The sequence below is a fragment of the Coturnix japonica genome, chromosome 4 (assembly GCF_001577835.2).
Source record: "Coturnix japonica isolate 7356 chromosome 4, Coturnix japonica 2.1, whole genome shotgun sequence".
NCBI lineage: Eukaryota > Metazoa > Chordata > Aves > Galliformes > Phasianidae > Coturnix > Coturnix japonica.
The window spans coordinates 40,681,903-40,706,983 of record NC_029519.1 but is presented as its reverse complement, the minus strand read 5'-3'; the positions used below and the strand labels follow the sequence as shown (position 1 = coordinate 40,706,983).

At 44.8% G+C, this 25,081-nt stretch overlaps 2 protein-coding genes and 2 long non-coding RNA genes across 7 annotated transcripts; 2 read left to right on the top strand and 2 right to left on the bottom strand.

Annotated features, from left to right (window-relative positions):
- Nucleotides 1–821: 821 nt before the first annotated feature.
- On the bottom strand, nt 822–16,453 carry KLHL8 (kelch like family member 8). 4 transcript variants are annotated; one of them, XM_032443985.1, is made up of 10 exons: nt 16,371–16,453; nt 11,696–12,047; nt 8,423–8,971; nt 5,446–5,632; nt 4,639–4,782; nt 3,808–3,919; nt 2,895–3,063; nt 2,654–2,813; nt 2,053–2,254; nt 822–1,641 (listed from the first exon to the last, which is right to left on the bottom strand). In XM_032443985.1, exons 2-10 carry the CDS (start codon nt 11,897–11,899, stop codon nt 1,518–1,520), a joined length of 1,851 nt encoding a protein of 616 aa, XP_032299876.1. In that variant the 5' UTR covers nt 11,900–12,047; nt 16,371–16,453; the 3' UTR covers nt 822–1,517. The 4 variants fall into 4 exon arrangements, with proteins under 4 accessions (XP_032299876.1, XP_032299877.1, XP_032299875.1 ...); XM_032443986.1 differs by lacking the exon at nt 16,371–16,453 and adding an exon at nt 16,096–16,295; XM_032443984.1 differs by lacking the exon at nt 16,371–16,453 and adding an exon at nt 9,877–10,193 and having other exon boundaries at nt 11,696–11,810.
- On the top strand, nt 1,553–9,408 carry LOC107313395. The gene is made up of 2 exons (XR_004306889.1): nt 1,553–1,669; nt 1,783–9,408. It is a non-coding gene; the product is annotated as an uncharacterized LOC107313395 (long non-coding RNA).
- LOC116653321 lies at nt 12,045–19,195 on the top strand. The gene is made up of 2 exons (XR_004306890.1): nt 12,045–12,721; nt 15,626–19,195. It is a non-coding gene; the product is annotated as an uncharacterized LOC116653321 (long non-coding RNA).
- On the bottom strand, nt 18,562–24,909 carry LOC107313393 (estradiol 17-beta-dehydrogenase 11-like). Its single transcript, XM_015861542.2, has 11 exons — nt 24,821–24,909; nt 24,273–24,343; nt 23,729–23,776; nt 23,518–23,614; nt 22,421–23,270; nt 22,222–22,329; nt 21,602–21,733; nt 20,951–21,057; nt 20,063–20,200; nt 19,757–19,873; nt 18,562–19,145 (listed from the first exon to the last, which is right to left on the bottom strand). Exons 5-11 carry the CDS (start codon nt 22,628–22,630, stop codon nt 19,058–19,060), a joined length of 900 nt encoding a protein of 299 aa, XP_015717028.1. The 5' UTR covers nt 22,631–23,270; nt 23,518–23,614; nt 23,729–23,776; nt 24,273–24,343; nt 24,821–24,909; the 3' UTR covers nt 18,562–19,057.
- Between the last annotated feature and the right edge of the window lie 172 nt (nt 24,910–25,081).

The window sequence follows — 25,081 nt, the reverse complement described above, 5'->3', positions numbered from 1 at the left end:
CAGAGCCAGGAAAGAATTACAAATATTAGTTTAATCTCCTGGCAAGGAACGCTGTGCTTTCTGCCAGCTCCAGTCAAGAGACCACGCAAAGGTTCGGGAAACAAATACAGATGTGGCAGAAGAAGCCAGCAAAACATTGTGGAGCATCTGGAACTTGGGTTTTCAGCACACGGTGCTGCTGTGGCACAGAGATTTGTTTTAAAAGTCAGTTCAGCCTAAATGAAAATACAAGGCTTCATTTCATTGAATCACAAAAGCACAGCATGGCTTGGGTTGGAAGGAACCTTAAAACCCACCCAGTTCCCTGGCAGAGAAGGCACAGACATTTGCTGCTCTCCCGTCACCTGAACAAGGCAGTACCTCGGGGTTGTGGTCACAGAGGACTATCAGTCCCCACCCTGTACCTGTTTGGGCAAGAACAGGATGCTGAGGTCTTTCCAACCAGACCTGACCTTGCAGACAGGGTTTGTAACTGTGTAACAAGTCACTTGTGCACAGAGCAGTGACGAGTTCCTGTTTTAGTCCTTGCTCTAAGTATTGCTGCTTTCCCATTCTTCCTGCTGCCGACTGAAAGCTTCAACTGGTTTTGAGAGATTGTTTTGGCTGAATAATCCTAAGGACCCAGGACCTCAACTGTTACCCCACATCTGTTACTGGATCCTGAATCTCAGCCTGGCCGCTAGACTTGCACTCAAAACTCTCAACAGAACACTGCAAATTTTTGTGTGTATGTCCCTTTCCTGTGACAAAGGGGTTTCAGAGACCACTGAAGCCTTCAGCTGTTACTTTGGGGTTGATCTCTTCACAGATGGAGCCTTTCAGAGGGAGTCATTACTACAGATTTTATTGAGGATAAAAGAATGTCAGTATTCCAGTCGCTATGCTCAGGCTCTGAGAGTCTTTTCAGCTTTGTAACAAGTGTGTGGGGCTGAGGGAGCACTCGAGAGGCAGGTCCAGGCTGAGTGCTGCCATCTCCACCGCAGCCAGCAGTCCCACAGCAGGTGAGCAGTTAACATCTGTATCCAGTTAGCCCAGGAAGAACCGAAAAGCTCTGTTTCAAAGATCTTCTATGATTAGGAAACGTTTTAAGATTGCATTCCTGATAATAAGTTAGTTATGTTAAGAAATGGCACTCCAGTCCCTCAGGAAACACACAGCAGGGCTGTCAGGTGAGGCTCAGTGATGCTGCCCTCTGCTCGTTCCTCACTTGTCCACGTCTGGTTTGCAGTTCAATGAGTCCCTGCAACAGCTGCCTCAAATGGCTCTTTATCTTTACTTCTCAAAGATGGAATGATCTCAGCATGGAGCGAGACAAAGTCACACTGCTGTCCCATGTTTTCACAGGCTCTTCCACACTGCTGTTGTCAGCCACCAGAAGCTTAAAAGTCACAGAAGGTAACATTTTCACAAGGAAAATGTATTGTGTTTCTTAACCTACCACACAAACCACCACATTTAAAAGCTCTGCAGTGCTTCTGTATGATTGTTCCCCTGGAATTTGGAGGAGGCAGCTGAGTTCACATGCAGTCAACTACATTGCTGGATCCTTGGCCCACATCACGGATCTGGCTGCTGAGGCAGGCACACACGGCAACGCCTGCCCCAGCTCTGCAGTGTGACACAGAGCCAACGAGTTCCCACCTGGAGAACAGGGCAAAGGAGAAGACAAGTGAGTCTGTGTCCTTTCTGAGTAACCTGAGTTATTATTCCAAGATTTGAAATTCTATTATAGAACCTAGCTGTTAACTGTACTTTGTTCATTCATTCTCATTATTTCTCCAGTAAGTTTAGGGCAAAATCAGATTGGAACTACCACAGGAACACAGATTCAAACTGTGTGAAGGTAAGAGGGCAAGGGACGGCCAAGAGGAGGAAGAGGGAGGAGGGTGTGCCTAAATAAGAATTCCAAGAAGAACCAGTGACGTGAGCAGCACTCCCACATCGCTTATGTGAGTATTACTCAATTACTGTACACTGCTTCTGTTATGCTGTGTTCCTTCCATACAGGCGGATATGGTTGCTTTTTTAGGCCAAATAAAAAAAGAGAATTACCTGTTAACTATGGGATCAAATGCTTCCACGGTATTCAGGTAGGCATTACCGTTGTGACCTCCAACTGCAAAAATTCTGCCCATCAGCGTTGCGATGCCAACTCCCCCCCTCGGGGTTGTAAGCTCTGCGACATACTCCCATTTGTCACTGCGTGGGTCAAAGCGCTCCACGGAGGTCAGCGGAGAGTTGTCATCAAAGCCACCTGCAAAGAGTCATTAGATATTGATACCTGGCCACTTCCAGTGGTGGTGATGGCCTAGATGTGCATTACACGGCTTTTCTTAGCATGCAGTGGCCTAGTGCCCCAGTCTGTTTTTAACCAAATCTTAAAGCCACCTGAACATTAATCCAACAGCTCTCTCCACTGTCAGCAAGCTCTTGCAGTACTTTCAAAACAAGCCACTGCTGAAAACCAAAGTAGGAAACAAATCCTTGAATAAGACTGATTTCAGTAATGCGTTCCCATTGGTGTGGGCCAGTGAAACTTCTTATTTCCTAGCTACCACTCCTTCGTTCAACCGTGCCCTCATGCTTTCTTCTCCTGCACAGGGGCACATCATACAGGACAGCTCTGCCCAACACAGTGCCCTGGCCTACTCACCGACAACATACAGGCAACCATGGAGCTCACTGACACCATTGCCCGCTCTTCGCTGCCCCATCTCTTTCACTTCCATCCACTTGTCCAAATGGGGATCGTATTTCTCCACACTGGAAAGAGATGCTATACCGTCATTGCCACCCACAGCGTACACATGGTTCTGAAAAAGTAGCATAGGGAAAGATTGTTTAGAAAACGTAGATAATATTTGAAAAGCAGCCCTGAGAGGAAACAAACTCACCATGAGGGCTACGGAGCCGACTCCCCCCCGGGGCGTGTTCATGGGGGCTATCGCACTCCATCGATCGGACTCAATGTCGTATCTTTCCACATCACTGAAGCACGTGTTGTCGTCTAGACCTCCTATTGCATAAATAGGGCCCCCAAGGGAAGCAAGAGCAATTCCTCTCCTAAGAGAACCACAGAATCAGGGCCTCAGTGCATATCCGTAAAGGGGATGAGAAAGACATCAGGTGCAATGGTAACTGACTGGTAAGGCTTTCGAAGTAGTGGGAAAAAAGTAATAAAATAATGGGTCTGCAATACTGCCCAGCTTCCTAAGTAAGAAATGTCACAGAAGTCCAGAACTGAACTTTGCCAGAAAGAAGAGGTTCCCTGGCCGTGAAGCATTTTACTATACATGTGCTGGTGGCGCTATCATTGTTTATAAGAGATAAAATATCAGAAAACCACTTAACCAGTTTCAGAATCTTTATCTGTTATCAGAACATAAGCACAGTTGCAATGGAAAAGCTTCTCCTCATTTCTGAAGCCAGCCCATCCTAAAGAAAAGCCCAAATAGGATGAGAGTGGCATTAGAAAGCAAGAAAGCGTAACCCACATTAGCAGCCAGGGCCTTTCCCTGGAGAGGGAGATTTTGTAGTTCTGAACTGAAATACTTAGTATATAACACACGACTTTGTGTTTGCAAACAATATGTGCAAATATGTGCAAGTATATGAGGCAGATTTTTGTTTGCTCTGCAGAAGATAAGCACAGCATTTAAGCCACAACATAGAAAAAAGAGCCCTAAAAACAGCAGAGTTTGGAAACCCACATAAAGGCAGAACAAATGGGTTTCCAGCAGTAGCAGGAGATGATTATCATGGAGTAGGACTTAAACTTTGTACCATGTGGGATCATGACACACGTACCTCTTTGTGTTCATTGATGCCTTAATCATCCACTTGTTTGTGAGAGGATCAAACACTTCCATGCTTCCTAAATGTTCATTCCCATCATGTCCACCCACTGCATAGACTCTACCTGAAAGGCACACACATATTTGGATATGGAGGTTGCTTGGTAACATTTCAGTTTTCATTTACATGTGTGGGGCAACGAGCCCAAACAGGGTCATGTTTTTAAAGGTTTTTGATACCAGGATTTTATTAAGGAAGGACTTTGTACTTTTATATGCTCTGATCAACCAGAGATCTGTTTTATCACAGATTTTACACAGATCCTGAGATACATCGACATGAAATCCTCCCATAACTCAAGCAGTGCAGGCCAGGTCAATTTCAGATGTTTACCTCAGCTTCCCACAATTTTTACAGGGAAAGATTTCCATTCTGCTGCAGCAACACAGGGGTGACTGTGGACAGAGGGGAGATGCACCATGGATACTAAGCTGCCTGCCAAAAGTTGTGGACCCAAAGATAAAGGTTGCTCTGTCCTCGGAGACTCAGTGGCTAGTTTGTATGGATTTAAATATGAAGGAAGCTTACATGAGAACTAGCAAACTCTGGGTTACTCTGCTGTGCACCTCCATTTGTTTAGGAATGGTCTGGAAATGATTAAATCACTTAAGGCAGCAGGCTACGTGCAGTTGGCAGTAATAGCTTTTCAGTAAGTGTGCTCTCAGATATTGTTTTAGAAGGAAAAACCTCTTCATGGGGAAGAAGCTTTATGAAAACAAAGAATACTGAACTGATAAGTCATGTAACTCTTTTGAACGAGGTTGCCCGAGTAGGATTACTGACCTCCCACAGAGATTACACCCACGTGTCTTCTCCTGCTGTTCATTTCAGGGCCGAAGAACCAGCTGTTCTTATTTATAGAGTAACACTCAATGCTGCGGAATGGGTCACCTGATCCTCCCCTGCCACCAACACAGAACAGCACACCTGGAGGAGACAAAGGAGGCTTCCATAGAGCTTGCAGAGAAAACAGGGATCAAATTCTACACCAGAGTTGACGGCAAACCACATACTTCAGGAGAAGCCTTATTTCACTTCAAGGGGGGCAGTAATTGCCCTGTATACGGGATGATGGCCTTTGGCATTTGTTTGGCATGCTTTTAGGACAATTTATTGTCTACTCTCTCATAAAAGCAAGGCATATTTTAAACAGGCTTTTTTTTTTTTTCTGATTTGCTTAGGGAGAAAAACTGATTGATTGCTACATCTTAACTGAATATAAGAATTAGAATTTGCGGTCTAACATGCATGACTTGCTTTTGGTGTTGGTTAAGCAGAGTTTAACAGCCAGCTCAACATTCTGGCACCAAAAGGTGTATGTCCACTGGTTTCTGTACAGCTTTCTGCTTACTGCCTGCACGTAATACCCTTAACAGCTCTAGCCAATAAGATTAAATGCTGCTCTAAACAGAGAAACTGCCAAAATTCTGTTCAGAAAATGCAGCCCATAACCTAATCACCAGGGGGACATAATGGCTTTCCCAGTTACACATTAACATCCACTTCCATTAAGCTGTCTAACCCTATGCAGATGCTCTGCCTTTTCTCCACACCACTCCATACTGGATAATCAGACACACATTTAATTACCAGCAGTCTGCTTCCTTGGTGTTGTGCGAATGGAGTATTCAAAGTCTGGCACTGCCCTGCTGCTCAGGTGAAGGTGGTAGTTTCTTGCTTCATCCAGCAAATCCCTACATTTTAGATTCTGCTTGACAATCTCTTCCTTTGCCACAACACCCATAAGGAAACAAATGGGCAAGAGAGGCAGTCGTACCTGACAGAAATGAACACAGTTGAAGTAACTGGCTAAACTGATCTGACCATTTATAGTGACGTACACGTAACGGACTGCGACTTCCAAGCCAGCTGTCAGCCCCACACCCTTCACAGAATCACAGAATTGTAGGGGTTGGAAGGGACCTCTAGAGATCATCGAGTCCAACCCCCCTGCCAAAGCAGGCTCCCTACACCATGTCACACAGGTAGGCGTCCAGGCGGGTCTTAAATATCTCCAGAGAAGGAGACTCCACCACCTCCCTGGGCAGCCTGTTCCAGTGCTGAAGTTACCCTTCAGTAAGAAGAGCAGCTTTTGTTTTCTTTTCCAGACTAACCCTGATACAAACGGTTATTTTTGGTGACAGTTATTTGCCACAACCATTTGCGACTGTAGGCAAATGCCTTTGCAATGGAGGATGAAGGGCAGCTGCCCATACCAGGGGAGTGTGAGCACTTCCTGACCCAGCAGTTCTGGAATAGCACATTTCAGATTAGTGTGGTAATGGCAAGTTAATGGAAACCTGTCAGAGTGAACTAAGGGGCAGGAATCCCCTTCTCTAGGGTGGGCTTGACAGAGCTCACAATAAAATGAAACAACCAGTTACAGCTAATTGCCAAAGTCTGGAGGGAGCATAGAGCAGCCTGGGTGTCAGAGAGGACTACAGAGTAATAAGTACAGTCTTTTCAAACAAGACTATAAAATGTTGGCATCGTATACACAGTGGAATATAATAACAGGAGAAGGTTCAAGACTGTTGAAAAGATTAATGTGAAAATAGTGTGATGATGCAGTGACATAAAGGAGAACTGAAAGGATGTAACGGTACTGGCAGATGTTGATACAGTGAGGTTGCTACTGCACAGATTTCAGTTTTCCTAATGGCCATTGTTACCAAGGTGCTTCTTTCCCCAAATCCTTCCTATCCTTCCTCAGAATGGTTGATGGTCAGGCACGATGACGAGGCTGCCTGGGTGAGACCACTACCAGCAGCCACTGCCTGGAACGATCCCAAGGACAGAGCAGATCTGAAGTGAGGTCAGCCTCAATTTCCACCCTGAAATGTCCCTCCCCATAGAATTCATTTCTGCAAACCTTTCATTCATCCTTCTGGGAGAAGCAATGAGGAATATGAAGGATAATTAGAGTGGGGTGTCAAAAAGAAGGCCAGCAATTGTGACAGGTCTGAACAGGGGCAAACTGAAGTAAAGTAGTGTCTTGCTTCTGATGAGCCCTCAGATAGCTCCGCAAGGTGCAGGACAAACCCAGCATATCAGGAGCTTCTCAGAGAAGCAGAACGGTGCTGTTACACAAATGTCTTTGACTCTAAGTTGGTCTCTCCTGCAATTCTTCCTTAACCACTTGGGTTCAATCCTGTTTTTTCACTTACTTTGGCATTGGTTTACTTTAGGCTGACTCAACGTACTGCCACTGCCCTGCTAATAGACTTGGGATGTTAATGATACATTAAGAACTCCAGGCTGATGAGAACTCAGAAGTTTATGATAACAGGAAAACCCCTAAGAGTGACTATGATGTATGATCAACTGTTAGGAAGCCCAGTCCTGTTTTCTGCTGGCAATTACATCGTATTCAACTCTAGACTCTACATATCTTGCTAAATAGCCCTTATTTTCAGTTTTACTTGTTCAGTGCTTTGCTCCAGACTCTAGTTTCCACGAATAAAGCTAATAATCTGCTAACATAACTGTATTATATACAATTATATAACTGCATCCTTTTAAAAATCCCCAATTATATAGCCTGTATATTTAAAGGAGTTTTATTTTTTTTACCCCAAACCTTACGGCAGTCTAGACGCAACTGAAAATGTTTAAACAGTCGTGATCTTTTACAGGGATATATCAAAAATGATGTGTCAGGACAAAGACAGCACCATGTTAGCAGACCTCTTGTTATTCCCATGATGCAAATACGATCAATGCAGCGTGTTCCCAGTGGAGTTCAGGGACAGCTGTGAGACCCCAAGCTGATCCAGTTTCCTATGATGCTTGTGGCACTCTGCAGCACACAACATGTTCCCCCTCCTCCTTAGGGCAGGTTCCTATCTCAAATGCTGGATTAAAATCAGCATGTGCAAAGCTTTATTGAAACAGTCCACGTTTTGACAGGAAGGGCTCTGAGTGTTCATCCGAGTGACCCTGTGATGCTGTGACATGTTTCTCTCAGCAATGAACACTTACTTAACAAGCCTAGAGGATTAAACTGCACACTCCTTTCAGAGCCTACAGGTAATCAGCAGTACTACTCTAGCTTTAATGGGTCTGCAAAATCTTGGCCTTTTCCTATTTATGTATACAAACATTCTAGAAAGTAGCATCCCTTGATGACTTATCTCCATTACAGTTTTGCCTCCCTAGCCATCCAACTATACCTCTTAAACAGCTTTGTTCTCCTTTCCAAGTACAAACACTTACCAGCAAGGGAAATTACATTTGGGCTGTAGTGACATTGAGCCACATGAAGTGATGGCTCTGTGTTCTCCACCTCCCTACGTGTAAAACTAGAGATACCGTGTTGTGGCAGAGATGTAACTTTTTGTTGACTTCCCCTTCCTCCCCCCACTGATGACTTTACAGTAAGTAATATTTTTCATGACAGAAACTGAGTAACATAACTTCATCCTGATAGTCCCAAGGCCTAACCTGCTTGCACTGTCAATACATGACTTCTATTTACAAGCACCAACTAGTAAAAACGTTTTTCTTCGTATAATCTACCTAAGTAAAACCAGCTGACACAGACCCAAATCAGTGATGCCTGCCCTACCTGTGCGAGAATTTCATCCAGCCACATGGCATGATGCTGTGGATTGGCCAGCAGCCACTTGATAGCAGCATTGTAAACCTGCTTTTCATTTTCTACATTCAGGTCACTGGAGGACAACAGTTTATGGAGGTGCTGAGGTGAGACGCTCACAAAGTCTTCACATTCCACCACCTCAGTAAAATGTTCACAAGCATATTGATCGGCCATGTCCATCAGGTCAATGCGGTTGTGGCTCTCTGCAAATGACCTGACCGCCAGGCAGTTGGAAGGATGGAAGTGCAGCTTCATGTATTCACAGCACGCCTTTGCTACCAGTTCCACCTGAAGAATGCAAGCAGCATACAGGAGTGGCTGGACGTTATCCACAGTCAGTGTCAGCCGGGAGGAGTAGACAAACTTCACAAGGTCTTCTATCGCATCGCCATCAAAGTCCCTGATCTCAATCAGCGTCTGCTTGGCTTCAGCCATTTCTGAAAGAAACATGGCTCTGAAGTAAGGTATAACACACGCCAGCACCAGTTTGTGGCAGGAGATGAGCTTTGTACCAACCTGAGAAAAAGAAAACAAAACTATTTTATTGAAACATCGATTTCAGGTAGTTTTCTTCCAGTTATAAAAGACAGTTAAGCTGAAAAGGTAAATTTCTGGGCCAAGTATACATTGAGCTTCTGTATTTTGCTGAAACAAATGAACTCCATCCCCCTCATACTGCTGACATTAGATTAAACATTAGACATTAGCACATCCCAAGCAGATTTCAGTTGTAACCTGACTACCTGAGTAGGGCAAGGTTGTAGCAGAAGGAAGCAGTACTTGATTAAGCAATACTCAATGTTTGTACGTGCTGGCAACCACAGCTGCAAATGGTAGTTACAAATTTCCTGTGATCAGGACATAAGTAATAGAAAGCTGAGATGAAAAGAATGCATTTTAAACAACATTGCATATTAATAAAACTGGCTTCATCCTTTTCGTTTCCTCTTTGATCAGTTGTAGAACAATGTGATTGAGGGTTTTTTATTTCCCAGGAGAATGCTGGAAGCTCGATTTGTTACAGAAATCCTGTTTGCCAGGAAAGATCTAGCATAGAAACACAGAATGCAAAACTACAGATAACATTTGGGATCAAAGTGTGTGAACAGAGAGGCTGCAAGGAGCTGGAAGCTGAAATAACATAGTAGAGAACAAATCAACCATGGGAGCTTCCTTACAGAGCAAACTGGGTGAGGTGAGTCATGAACTTGCTCTCCTGGATTGTCAGTATCTTAATCATTTACATTTTAGTTGTGACTTTTGTAAATTACAAAAAATCTAAGAGCTTATCTAGAAATGCCTCAGCTCAAACAGGGATTCTGTCACTTCCATACCCCTGCCCAAACTCACTGCCATCTCCAGCACATTTATAGCTTAATCTTCAGACTGTTAAAACAATGAATGTGGGTGGTCTCTGTCACCTTCAGCGTAACATCACAGAGCTCTCCAGCCTCAAAGAAGTGAAGAAGAGAGCTGTGGAAATCCTTCCAAGCCTCGTTTGCTTCAAATACAAAGATATCATCTTCACCATCACTGCTGGAAGATCGAGTTTGCTTTTGCTGTGGCCGCCTCTTTCCCTTCATTGGATGTTGTTTTGCCTGCTCTGGGACCATGGATTCTGAAGCCATTGGTTGTTTCGTCTTTTGCAGCGTGAACCGTCAAATATTCCCACCAAGACAAAGTCCAGCCCATCAGGAGTCAGTCCTAAAATGTAGCTAAGTTCTTTTCATCTTCCTATCTAAAAGCACATACACAAGCACACACACACAAAAAAAAAAAAAGGACAAAGGAGATATCAGGTAAGGTCAGTATCCATCATCAGATTACATGCTAAAGATACTACTGCTGATCTTAGTTAGGGGGAGTGGGAAGAGGGGAAGAGTCCTGCAGGCAAATCATATGCAGGTACCTTTGGGAAAAGCCCTTGTTTATGAACTCGTTCCCCACACTTGTTGAAAAAAGATATGAAGAAAAGGCAGTGATGTGTCCTCTGCTGTTCCTCACCTAACATCTGTGGATAGCAGAGGAGCAGAAGGGCCATGGACCACAGGCAGATGGGATTCTCTCCTCACCTCATCACTGCTGCCAGAGACAGACTAATTTGGCCCCCACAGGTATATCTGTACATACTCAGTTTTCCTCAATCTCAACAGCCAAAGCAATTCCAAAGTATTATCTGTATTGATGCATATGTAAAAATGAAGCCACTCTATTAGTGTTTCAACAAGAATTAAAGAGTAAAAGAATTTATGTTTAAGGAAAAATTTTGGAATGATTTTCCTTTACGTAATATTAACCTAAAACATGAAAATAAGCATGCAGCAAAATGTGTTACTGTTTGCAAGCTCTTTAGACTCTATCTACCTGACTTAGCTGCAGATGTTTTTGGTGTCTAAGATTTATGCAGTTCTGACAAAAGGAATCGTGGTTGTTCTGCTATCACAGCTTTCCAAGAATTGAGAGACACATCTGGGATATCACAGACAATAGAAAGAAGGTTTACTTTGGCTTCTGTCACACAAATATTTCACTCTTCCAAATACTGTGACCTCCAGTCTGGCTAAGTCTGAAGTCCACTTTTTTATCTGTAAATAAAACTCAAGCACTAGGGAAGAGCACATCATTTTCCAGCTTGATAGCACATGTGAAGTTTCAATTCTGTGTGTCTAACACCCATGACAATTTGAAACCTGTGACATCAGTAAGATGTAACAGTAGTGATAGAATTAGAGGGAATGGTTTTAAGCTGTGCCAGGGGAGATTCAGGCTGGACATTAGGAAGTATTACTTCTCAGAAAGGGTAGTGAGGCATTGGAATGCACTGCCCAGGGAGGTGGTGGAGTCACCGACCATGGGAGTGTTCAAGAAACGTTTGGATGTTGTGTTGATGAATATGATCTAGCCGGGAAGTATTGGGAATGGTTGGACTAGATGATCTTCTAGGTCTTTTCCAACCCTGATAATACTGTGATACTGTGTGATACTATGATTTAGGCTGTACATCCACAAGCTTTGTGGAAGATGGTAAGCCCAGAAGAAAAACATGAAATACTATTGGAAAGCATGAAGATATTGATCCAAGTTACAAGCTACTAGAGTCCTGTTACATTCTGGCAAGTGAGAGCATCAAGTTTGTAAGGTTCAAAGACAAACACCTCTGGAAAGCAGAGAGAATATTGAGTATTGTGTTCCTCTTTTAGATTGGGATAGCTTTTATTTTGTGTTTGCTCGTTAACTTACTGTGCGTTCTACTAAGAAATGATCCTTCCTCAATTCAGTGATTCCTGCTCCTGAGCTCTGGCACTGGAAGAAGTTGACTGACCGATGGAACAAAATGAAGCTTTTAAAATAAAGATGTAAGTCATGTGGGTGAGTGCAGAACTTCTGTTCTTCTGGAATATTTTTAAGGTATCCGTGCCACTTAATACATTTACAACTCCTCATGCATCAGAAAGAGCAGGAAGTGACTCCAGGTGATCGGATGGTCTCAGTCTCAGTGTTGCTGACAGCTCCACGTTCTGTGCAGCCACGGTGCTGTTGTCTGCAGTCAGCCAGGCAGGTTACAGTGAGATGAAACTAATAAAGATCCTTCCTGTAAAAGATATCCAAGAAAAAGACAGAAGTTGGAACACTGTACAAGGATTATGAAGAATGTCACGTGTTATTCAGAAGTAAAACAGAGCAAACAATGGTACTTTTACAGCTGAGTTGAAGTGCTGCTTTCAAACAGAACTGCCACTGATGACTAAACAATGGTTTGCAGCTCGTAAGTCATAAGGTTATTTCACTTGGTGTTACGTGCTAAATTTATCTGCGTGTTTTAACTGATTGCACACATGGCTTTACCACACACATGGCTCTTTGTAAAAGTGATTGGTGGTGTAAGGTTTACCTGTTCTGGACATGCCATTGCAAGCACCAACACAAAGCCCACAATTTCTAAGCTAAATCAACACTGCTGGGGTAACTTTTTGTTTGTTTCGTTTGTTTTTAAATATAATAAATAGAACAGTAGCTCAAAAGCCAGACTTAACTGGTTGTAAACCATGCTTTTCATCCTCATAGGATGCTCCTATCAAATGAAGCTGCTAGTGACAGTCTGAGCAATCATTTGGATAAGAAGAGCACTGATATGGACTGATACATTTAGCAGTGGTTCTGCAGGAGCAGATACTGGAGCCCTTGGTCTCCTCACACCAGAGGAAATCACAGTCACAGGAACCACATGTACCAGGGAACTCTCAGTATAAATCATGGCAATATCAGGTAAGTGTATGGGCACATAGAATGGCTTAGGTTGGACAGGACCTCAAGGGTCATCAAGGTTAGCACTGCCAAACTCCACATTTAATACTAGACCAGGTATTAATACTAGATCACATGACATTAAAATCCTCCTCACATAAAAGAAGTTTCTTCAAGTTCACTGTTCACTGAAGTTAACAGGCTTAAAAAACCTGGATTTATAATTCAGACACCAAGCAGTCTGACACACTATGGCTTCATCATGATGAGACTCTGTGACAGATATTAATACACCATGAAAGAGTTTGTTCATCTCCCACATCACCAATTCAGGAACATCTTGTTTCTGTGACATTTCTTGCTTCCCAAATCACTTAGATGCTGTACCCATAGATCCTCCGCTTGTCTTAATTATAGTATCTCACACTTTGAGTCTTCAAACAAACCCTCATCATCTGTGGAAAATAGCAGCTGAGATTACGAGACAGCTGCACCTTTGTAGGAGATGGAGATCTGTGTAGATATCCAGCTGGCTGCTGATAATTAAGAGCTACCAGGTTGCATCAGACTTGAGAAATATCACTGTCCAAGTTCCTATCATTTATTTAAGAAATCAAGCAATGTTTTTGACAGAGATTTAAAGTAAGTCAACAACCAATGCCATAAAGAGCCTGTCACATAAAAATGGTGCACTTTCAGATTTAAGCACAGAAGTAATACTGTGAGATGTAATACACAACATTAAGGTCATGTATTTGCAGTCTATCAGGATCCTGGCACAAGGAGAGATGTTTAATTTGCAGAAGCTAACCAGGCTGGGATGATTTAAATGCCCGTCTCTCAGCATTTACTGTCCTTACACTTTAAACAGAACAGAGTTTTAGTAGTCCTTTAATAGAACAGTAAACGGAAATGTGAAGGTCTCGCAGAAGTCACGAAGGTCAGTGTACTTCAAGTACTTGCCTGTACTGGAATGATAAATTGTTTTGTCATTGCACAGCCTTAAAGGGATAGCAGAAGAAAGTGGGTTGGGAACCTACACCCAGGAGGGGAGTAAACTCTTGGAAAGGGCTGATAATAGCAGGACTAGGGGAAATGGTTTTAAGTTACAAGAGGGAAGATTTAGGTTGGATGTTAGGGGGAAGTTCTTTACTAGGAGAGTGGTTAGGTCCTGGAACAGGCTGCCCAGGGAGGTTGTGGATGCCCCGTCCTTGGAGGTGTTCAAGACCAGGTTGGACGGGGCCCTGGGCAACCTGATCTAGTAAAGGTGTATGTTTGGTGGCCCTGCCAGGCAGGGGGGTTGGAACTACATGATCCTTGAGGTCCCTTCCAACCCGGGTAATTCTGTGATTCTTTGGTATTTCTCAACTCCTGAGTAATGCAAAAGTTCACCAGTTTAAGCATCACTCGCTACAACACTTACTAAGCATTCAGGACTGTATGCACAATGTTCTGTCAATTACGCACTCAGAATCCACTGACTGACACAGAAAAGCCATTCAGATGCCCCTCAAATAAACAAGAATGCAATAACAGCAGCCAGCTGCTTGAGGTGAGGTTACTGCATGCAAACGGAGGCTTTCTTTTCTAAAGTACAGTCACAGCCAGCCATAACCCTCCTTTCATCTCAGCAGTGAAGAGCTGGATACAGCCTGAGTACACACTTAAGTGCCTGGCTCTAAGGAATCTGAAGGAGGTGCCTCATTCATAACATCAGCTGTTACTCCGTAGGCAGCTACTTTGCACTTTTCATAGAAGAGTAACCCCCTCGGTGCAAAAAAGGCCTTACTCCCTGTTTACAGCTCACCCCTGTTTGCTGCCATCAATTTTACTTCTTGAGTTATAAACACTTAGAACATTCGTTGTGTCTGTGCTGGCAGCGTGCAGCTGGTCAGCGCTGATATTCGAATCTGAGCCCTCCTTTACTACTGCATGCATACAAACAAGCAGAGATGGTAGCTCAGAGCCCCCATACATTAGAGATGCCTTAGGTTCAGCTAAGAGGAACATCCCAAAGTGAACTGCTTTAGGTTCAGTCATTTTGACCAAATCATCTGAAACTGACGAGAGCATAAAACAAAGCACTTGCCTTCAGTGTAAGTAACATGCCTGAAATAACTCTGCAGCTAAAGGGGATAGGAGCATCAGCCACAAGCAGGGCACTAAAATGTCACTCATGAAGCGAAGGAAACAAGGATCCTCCCCTGCGACACTGACCTGGGAGAGGATCGTCCTCCTGCCTCGGCTGCCAGAAGCAGAAAGATGCTTTCATGATACAAAAGGACTTTGTAATAGCAACAAAACTAACTAGTTAAGATGGAGCCTGATAAGTCTCTGCAGGTAACTGTACGGCGCTGCTGCCGCCCACGAGGTTACATGAAAACATGGGAAAGTTCAAGTCACACGCTGCATTGCAAGCCTATGCTTAGTTTAAGTCTCATTAAATACACCTGAAAATGAAAGTAATCAAAACAACATAATTCAGATTCCACATGCCTATCTAGTTCTCACTCAGAGAGTGGTCAGGCACTGGAATGGCTGCCCAGGGAGGTGGTGGAGTCGCCATCCCTGGCAGTGTTCAACAGGCATCTGGATAGGGAGCTAGGAGACATGGTTTAGGGGTTTCCTGTAGGTATGGTAAAGGGAGGACGGTTGGACTAGATGATCTTATAGGTCCATTCCAACCTTGTGGTTCTATGATGATTCTATGATGATGAAGAGGGAAGATGTGGCACTGAGAGCCAGGATTAGTGGGCATGGCTGAGGGTTGGACATAGTGCACCTGAGCTGTGAGCTCCTTCAGTGCCTGCACACAAACAACAGGAGCAATCTCAGCATGTAGCACAGTAGATTTACACAGGTAAGAGTTCAGGCATAGATTACAGAGTAACCAGCTCACTCTAATCCAATGTTTTATCTCCACAGGGCTGCTGAACCTTGCACAGCTTCACCTCCAGCACAAGCAGAGCACACCCACCTGCTGAGATTTAAGCCTGAGTGCAATCAGTGTGGGATTTCTGCTGCTGTGCTACTTTCCTGTGCAAAATACACACAGTTTGTGCTTCCAGTAGCCTTTGTGACAAAGAACAGCCCCAAAACTCTGCATTCTGTCACCTTTATGACCACATCGTGCAGGAGTATTACAGAAAGGGGCACATAGGAACCAGGAGATGCACCACCTGCACATCCCTTAACAACATCTCTCTAATTGCAATTTCCCACCAACCAATACGGAATTGGCCGGGGGGGATGGCAAGGTGGAACCCATCAACACACAGATGACAGACACCTGGGCAAGGCAGCTTATAACGGGCTGAAGGAGCACTTCCCTTTTGCATGAGCAGGAAGGAAGCAATGGGAGCCCCTCCCTGGCAGCTGCAGGTGATTTTTCCCACCGTTTAAGCAGCATAAGAGTTGATATGATCCTCCATTCCTCCTCTCGCAGCCTCAGGTTCCCTTCAGGGCCCGGGGCCAGGCCCAGACGTGCCGCGCTCCCCGCTGAGGGCCGCGGCCTCCGAGCGTTCTACCTCCCTCCCCCTCATAAGCGGGCTGTGGCCTCTGGAACCACCCAAGGAACCGTTCATCGGGTAAATCGAAGGGAAAGAGGGGTCGGGGTGCTGGCGGTGAGGGAAGGAGGGATGAATAAGGGCCCCACGCCGCCGCCGCTCACCTGAGCTCCGCCGAGGGCCGCCGGGAGGAGGGGGCGAGCAGCGCGCATGCGCGGTGAGGAGGCGGGAAGAGGCGGTGTGGGGCTGTGGTGCCTCACAGCACATCAGTTCAAAAAGCTCAATTTCAGTCAAATATCGAGCACAAGTGACTAAAGCTTTCTAAAAACCCCAGCTGTAGCTGTGCACACAGAGTTTGCTGTGAGCAATGAATGTATTTCCCTGTTGCGCATCTGTTGAACTGGAGTTTCTCAAAGACTATTTTGATTGTGAGCATTAAAAAACAGAATGCAGAGGAGAAATTGTTTGTATGAGGGCATGTTTATTCATGATAACAGGACTGCTGCAAAATGCAAAATATTTTGAGTGTTGCTCCAGTCATCAGGTGGAGGCCATAGTGCATCCAGCTGCTCTGGATGAAGTTACCTTGTCTGCAGGGAAAAGGTTTGACTCCACCAGAGATGCTCAGAGCTACATAATTTCTGTTCTTAATTAGCACATCAGTAGTACGGCCAGCCCCTAATTTCACAGCTCAGTGGTGCTTGCATTCCCTTGGCACGGGGCTCAGGTCAGAACTGGCTGAGGCAGGGAAGTGCCAACTCCAAGAGATGACTCAGAGGGAGGCAGAGCATGAGTCCAGAGCCTCTCACTCAACTCACAAGTGCCCTAAGCCAGTGTGTGAGATGCCAGTATTCAATTGTAGGACTTTACAGGAAGTTGCTACGTGAGGTTTGATGGCATAGGCTCCTGCTAAGTACCTGTAACAACCAGATTTTGGGATAAGCTTGTCTCTTGTGGCCAAGAAGAGAACCAAGATGCTTAGGAGGCCTGACAGTTTGATTTGCTGTCACTTGTGTTCATGGGATAAAGGCTTAAATCCTCTTTTATGTTCCTTTATACCAAGCAGAAGTGGAAATATGCAGCTCAAATAAAAGCAGAAGCAGCATAAAACAGCTTATTTCAAGAGATGCAAAACAAAAAACCCCTTCTCAGATTCTGGGATTGTCTCCAAGAAAGGGAAAACAAGTACAAAAATAATTCATGCGTATTAAGCTGGCTTCTGTTTCAATCATGACTCAAATGTTCTATAGTATGGCTTTTAAGTGCAATTCATTCAGAAGTCTTAAGTGTTTTATAACTTTTCATTACTTATTTTAACTTATATTCCATGCACGGAATATTGAAAAAGCCCTTTTTCAGCCACAAGATTCAGAAACTAGAATCCAATTGTCCCAGTGTAAGAAATGGTATTTAGCCACACCCTGAATGCCCTGTTCCATGCTGGTTGTATAAGCAGCAAAAGAACCTTTCCTCCCAATTAGCCTGTCAGCAACACAGACTTAGGCCTGTTACCACCTAAGAGCAGGTGGAGCCATGTTAAAACTTCTCTATCTTCTGAAGGATCCAAGTTTGTAGTACAAGTGCTCCAGCACAATATGGATTATATTGGAAGCTGCTTAGTTCTAGCTCTGCTTAACCTGGCGGGTTTTCTGGCCTCCCTCAAATGGCCACTTGTCAGCCAGCATCTATCGCAGTCTGGAGTTGCAGAAGTAGGCAAAAAGTCAATCTGTGCTCTACAAAGGTCTTTGGCATTTCATCACGTGGTAAAGTGTTCGTACAGAACTTGGGAGGATTAACTGATCACTGCAGTCATACTAGAGCTGGCTTGAGGGCAAGATCTGGTCTCATCTGGAGGCTGTATCCCATACACCCACAATGTCAGGTTTCCCTTCTCCTGCAGAGTATCCCTGCTCTGCTGCTCACCTGTACATAGAAAAGTAGAGCATGAAGGGGAAGTCCAGAATCACTCAGGGCTGGCAGTGCTACAGCATCCTGTGCAATGAGTAGGATCAGCATTTCAGAGGGATGGGATAAATAAACCCTCACTTCTGTAAGTGCTGTTTGAAGAGATGAAAACAGGTGTACGGAATTGTGTGTGCTAACTGGTGTCAGTACTGGCTTAAATTTGTACTGCAGTGAGTTCACTAGTTAGTTGAAATGAAGACACAGCAAGGAGACTTTTGCTTCCCAGTTGATATATACTTGTTTCAGAGGGAGGTGTTTGAATCTGATCTAGGAATCACCAGCAAGCATTCTGAGAAATGGCCTAAGCAGAGAGCATATATTATTTAACAGTGCATCTTAAATGCACCTATAGGATATGACTGTGACTGTTAACTGCTGAGAGACACCTGGTTAAAGAACTGCTTTTATTCTGCACACGTTGTGCTAGTGGAGCTCATACATAATAGGCAATCAACATATTTAGGTAACACTTGATTAAGAGGCTGTATTATTGCAGGTACTCACTACAAAGAATGCATTAAACTGTGTGCAGAACAAGGCTTTTGGAACTTAAAGATTCATCACATTGAAGCAGGCCACCTCTAAGCATTCCTCGACACAAGGTAATTTTACTCAGTGATAAGACCAGATTAATTTATACTCTACAATCCCACTGCACTCACATGAGCAGTTGTGCACATTGCATAACAGTCCAACTTCTTGAGCTGCATCTCTGCTAACACACCGTGTTATGCACATCTGTTCCTGCTGCAGGTGTTGAATGGCCCTGAAGGTGTGATGAGAAGTGGTGGTGTGGAAGAAGTACCCAGCTCAATTCTGCTCCAAATCGTTGTGCTATACTCAGCAGATGTTCTGATTTCAGTCATGTCATGAAACAATTTCCTTTTCACTGATTGCTTCCGTGCCCAACAATTGCATCAAACTTGACATCGCTCATCTTTTTGAGATAATTCAAGGCACGTTCTGGGAACAACCTGGAACAAAAAAAAAAAACCCACAAAATTAAACGTAGGATAAGAATTCAGGTTTTGGAGGAAGTGTTATCACAGGTGGGGCTGGACCTCATCTGGGCACAGAATGCATGTGAGCATCAGACTGAGATCAGAACTTATATCTGGGGAGTACTTCCTAAAAACCCATTGCCTTCATAACTGTTTGACTATATTGACAGTCCCTTCAGCACCTTCCTCCTTTTATGATCACTTCAAGGGCAGATATCCACTGCAAAGGACACTGATTCAATTACTGCTTGTGGGTTTAGTGTTAAATGTAGACAGGTACACTGAAATGAGAACTGACCTTGCTTTCCCTTTGCTCACAGTGTCTGCTGTTGTCAGTGGGAAGAAACAATACAGTGTACCATTGACTTGCCCCAGCTTCTAAAATAGCACTAAATTTAATCCGATGTTACAAGTGCTGTCAAGAAATGTTTAGATGTTGTACCAAGCGACATGGTTTAGCTGGAAATATTAGTGACAGGTGGACAATTGGACTGGATGACCTTAGAGATCTTTTCCAACTCTGATGATTCTATGAAGTGTAATGCTTGTATGCTCCCACAGTTATTCCTTACGTTGTCCTGTACCTTTCAAAAAGTAAACCAATGCGTTGACTTGATGGAACAAAAACCATTTTCTGGTTGGTCAGTATTCCTTCCATCAGTGCCTTCACAACTTCATCAACCTCCAAGATCTTTCCAAGCCTAAAACCAAAGGAAAGCATATATGTAAAAGCAACAGTGATAAAACATGGGCAGCTGCTGAATGTGAAGTAGAATGCTTCACATGTACACAAAGTCGGGTAAGGACAACTGCTATGTGGGACATACACTCGGTTTGAATAACAGAGGTAAAGCAGGGGCAAATAGGTAATGCTGACTTGTGATCATTACCTAGTACTGGGGTTTTTGACAAATCCAGTATTGATAAAAACTGGACAGAGACACGTTGTTTTTATTCCATCCTTTCCCAGTGAAGACAGTTCATCCGTTAGGGCTTTATGAAATCCAACTGCAGCAAACTTGCTTGCACTGATGGAGGAAAAAAAGCACAAATCAGAAGGCACGAATGTTATTTCCGCCCTGGTAGAAAGGGGCTGAGAGAACATGCAGTACTGACTAGTGAGGGAAGCAATGCGATCCACTTGGGAAGGCAGGGACTAACTCTAATTTTTGCTGTCTTACAGTGTTTTCCTAACATAGATATCGCTGCCTGGCAAACATTTTGGGATGTGAAGTGGAATATCTGAGTAATCTTAATAGTGAACTGTCAGAGGAGCATGAATTGGCATGCATAAGTCTGATGGTTTTCTTTTTGAAACCTAATTCAGTAAACAGTGTCACATCCAGCATTTCTTACTACAAGAAGAAAACAATATGGCCTGAGTCTGTAAAACTGAGAAGAAAGAATGGTAAAAACAGACTAGTCATAGTTTTTCTTATGGCTACAGCAACTCACAAGAGCACGATGTTAATCTAAGAAGAAGGAAAGCAGATACCTTTTTCACCAATCAAAGTCTGGATCAGTTATGGGGAGGAAAAAAAAAATAGATTTCATTAGTTTATTTGTCATATCATTAGTCCTTCATTGAAGCATTGTTCCCAATTCAGTCAGAGCTAACAATTAAATCACTGGGCATCTACAAGTCCTTATGTGCTGGGTGCTGTGGATTTCTTCTTCCTTTGGAAGAAGCTGACTGAGTGTATTTCTTTCCTCTCCATGTTTGCTGGTGGAGAAGACAAAGGTAAGAAATGAAAGGAGCTGATTTTAAAGTCACTTACCAATAAGTCACCATGAAAGGAACTACAAAATGACCTGCTGCAGAAGCCACTGTGACAATGTGACCGTGGTTGTTTTTCATCATTGTTGGCAGAAAAGCTCTCGTTGTCTTGAAAGGGATTTAGAACAAGGGCCACAAAAAGGGTCGGGGGAGGAGGAAAAGAGTCATGTCTTAAATGTTTTCAATGCTGTTCCCAAATACGTGCAATTAAGCGACTAATGCTTTTCCTAATGCTTGGTGGGTTCTGAGAGCCACAGAAACACCCATTCTCCCTCCAGCTGCTGCACTCTGTACCCTGATTTCTGGAAGGACCCTTGCAGCAAAGTAAGGTATCAGCAGAAGATGTTCTTGGTGCCTGGCTGAGAGTGCCCAAACAGCCTGACCCAAAGACAGACGCTAAGACATCTGTGACGTAGACCAACCTACAGCGCAGGAGAGGCCATCACTGGCCAATAAGGAAAAGACAAGAGAGCCAGGCCAGCCCCAGATTAGCAAGAGACAATCAAGTTTCCCAACAACCGGACCGAGTGCGTGCTTGCTATACACACAAAGCAGCACCAGGATTTGGTAATTTGCCTGCAGCTTTAAATAACTGTGGGTCTAAACATATATCCTTAATAATGCTCACATTGAATGTGCTGGAGACCCTTACCCAGATGTGAGCGAGAATGTTGACTTCAAAGGTTTTCTCCACTTGGTGGTCCTGGGTGGAGAGCAGGTCAGCAGCTGCAATCACACCGGCGTTATTCACCAGGATGGAGACATCACCAATGTCCTTTTTCACCTTTTGGACCATGAGATATGTAGGTGAACATCGCTTGTTAACATACAGAGTGCATGAGTAGTGAACTATTTAAATCCTACAACGATTTCCTTGCAGGTAGGAACATGTCATACCTTTCTTGTGGCCAAAACCACAACAGTCGTGAAAGCTGATTTAGATTTGACATCTTTCCCTTTTTTATTGTCAGTTATTACAGCATCCTACGCATCACCCATGGACAAACATGCACTGTGGACATACAGAACGATTTGAACCATGCCCTACACTGCAGCCTTTCACATTTCTACGCCTGCTCCTCAGCAATCGGCAGCAGGAAGTTTGGTTGCAGGGTCTAAAGTCTGAAGCATGAGCTCAGCAGGACAAAGGCTGGGACAGGCTGCAGTACCTGAGGGTATGTACGTACAGCAGCAAAAAGTGGACAGATCGCAGGGCTTCCCCAAATCAAAGCCTGTGTGGGTAAGCGCTGCCACATGCACCTGCCCCCCTACCTTGTCGGCAGCGCTGTAGATCTCCTCCCTTTTGCTGCAGTCCACCACAAAGGTGTGCACGGTGGCTCCCAGACTTTCGCATTCTGCTGCCGTCTCCTTCAGGCCATGCTGCGGGAAGAAGGACGCGTGTTGTGACACGGGTGTCACTGTCTCGTTACAGCCCGTTTAGCTGCCCCGTCAGGACCCATCCCGGCCTCACCGCCTCGACGTCCCACAGCACCAGGCGGCTCTGGCACCGGGCGAACTCTCGGGCCGTGGCTCTGCCCAGGCCGCGGGCAGCGCCCGTCACCAGCACCAGCTCCCCGCGGACGTTCTTCCTCTTGACGGGCAGCAGCAGCTTCAGCAGCGCCTCCACGTAGGAGTACAGCAGCGTGCCCACGAACAGCAGCAGCTCCACCGCCAGGTTCATCTTGCGACCGCTACGCACCACCGGGACAGCTCAATGCACGCGGCCCCGCCGGGAGACCGGGGAGAGAGATGCAGCCAGTCGGGAGAGCGGAGTGAGAAGGGGACGGGGCCAAAGGACGGGCTCAGCCAACCGAATGGTGGCTCCGCCCAATAAGGGCGGTGAGCTCTGGGAGGCGGTCATTTGTTTTGTTTACCAAACAAATAAACCACCTCAAGATCCTAAGGAGGAGCTGGTGGTGCTGCAGCAGTGGTTTGTGTGCTACAGTGACCGTCTAAAGGATGGGATGGAGGTTCCACAGAGCCCAGAGTCTGAGGGCTCAGCTGCTGCAGTGGTGCCCTCCCTGTTTTGCTGACAGTGGCAGTGTGGGCACTGAAGTGATGTGGGAACGTTTGTTGTTAAGAAATGATGAAGAAATTGTGGTTACTTGCTACCTAGCGTTTATTCAGACATAGAAAGGAAGCAGACAAGAGTGCGGCGAGCTATTCACTGTGACCCACGTTGGCTTCAGTCACGGGAACCCCACTGCTGAGCTGTGGTTTCACTGTGCTGGTGATAAAAAGCATGAGGAAGCTGAAGGAAGAAGATGATTGGGAAGCAGCAGTATTTCATAGGAGATGGCCCTGGTTGTCCAGATAGGTATCTACAGAGTAAGAATAGAATTGCAGGTTAGAACCAATGGCATTAGTGGCTTTAGTCTGTTCATTGTTAATTCTAGAAGTACCATGCTGAACGAGACATAAAAGCTGCACTGCTTCCAAGTTATTTAGTATGTTATGTTCTAAAGGCTATTTATTGCATAATTAGAGCAATGCAAGTGAGAAGTAGGCAGATGTAGCGGTAGGGTTTGCTGTAGGCTTGTGTCTTATACTACAAGGCAGGAGGCTTACCTCAGACTTCCAGCACAAGGGTTGGCCGAGCGTACTTGCGCTGATTCAGGAGGCCGCCAAGAAGGGGCAAGACAACGCGAGTTCCTTTTTGTGGGCGCTGTGAAAGGAGAAGAATTGTGCGTCAGTGTTTCCCAGCTCAGTACCAACCCCTCCAGGTCAATGTGAATGTTATTGCTGGTGAGATTCAGGAACTGAGAAACAGAAGACTTACCTCTTCTAGGCTCTCCGAACCAGAGCTTTCAACGCTGTCAGAGCCCTTCTGTAGAAAAAGTATGAATTTTTATTTTATTTTATTTTTGAGCAAAGCACAATTCATTGTACTTGGTGGTATGCTGTTGATGGTGGTTTTTTTCTTGTTGTTTATTATTGCCGAGAATAAAACTAACAGACACTTCCTTTTTGGTTTTAAAACCATACATATTGTTAATCAACATGTCCTGTTAGCGTGCTACATCTGAAAAGGGAAGTTGTTCTTCAGTGTCTGAAAAACTGTCTGCTTAGTTCTGTGCTGGTGGAATAAGGACTTGGTTGATGGTCTGGGTGTGAGCTTGCTATTTGTTGTTTTCGCTTTCAAGTCTGAGAAGGGCTTAATCTTAACCTGGAAATCTAAATTGGGAATACCATAAATGCATTTAGCCATGTAACAACCTTTGGTGTTCTTGAGGCTGTCCTGAAGATAAAAGCCATGTAATTTCCAGCTAACATTGTTAAGATTTCCCACACCGGATGCCTGTGTATTTTTGTTCAGTACTTACTGCGTTGGTGACAACAAGGACCGTGCTCAGGATGCAGGACAGCAGCAGGAACTTCATTGTGAGAGAGACTCCTGTGAAGCAGACAGCAAGTAGCGTTACAGCTTTTGGCTGAAGGGGGAGATGTGGAGGAGCAATGAGGAGCAATGAGGAGCAATGTCCTCTGAGAGGAGTGACAGGGAAACGGGGCAGCAGGAGCTGTGTTGTCAGTTGTGTGCACTGTGTTGTGTGTCCTCAAGTGCCAGCCCTGTCTTTGAGCTGCTGATGTGTGCAGTCAGGGTAAGGAAGGGGTGTTTTTTGAGTGGTCCTTGCCAGGAGCTGTTTCTTTGCAGCCTCACAGAAAGGCTGAGGGACCTCTGGAGCTGATGGAGTTCACCCCCCTCCCACATCCAGGCCCTTTCAGCAAAGTCAGCTGGAGCAGGTTTGTCCAGGACTGTGTCCAGGTGGGATCAGAGCCTCTCCTGTGGTGGAGGCTCCACAGTCTGTCTGGACAACCTACTCCAGCATCTGCCTGCAACATAGCACAGATAAGAGCCAAGGATCTGTGTTACCTTTGGGCTGCATGTTGAGCGGCTGATCAGAAGGAGGCAGGTGGCTCAGGCGATGGCGATAGTGATGCATGGATGGACATTGTCTATATATATGGTTTTGGGCAGAGTGGCTTGCATCAGAAAACCACAAGATGTCATGAGTCATGTCTTCTTTGGACCTGCTGATTGTTTAGTTTAATTACTTCCCTCCTGGTAAAGCAGCCAAATTTTTTAGTTGACCTTTATGATTTTTATATAATCCCTGGGGGATTGACAGGTTTG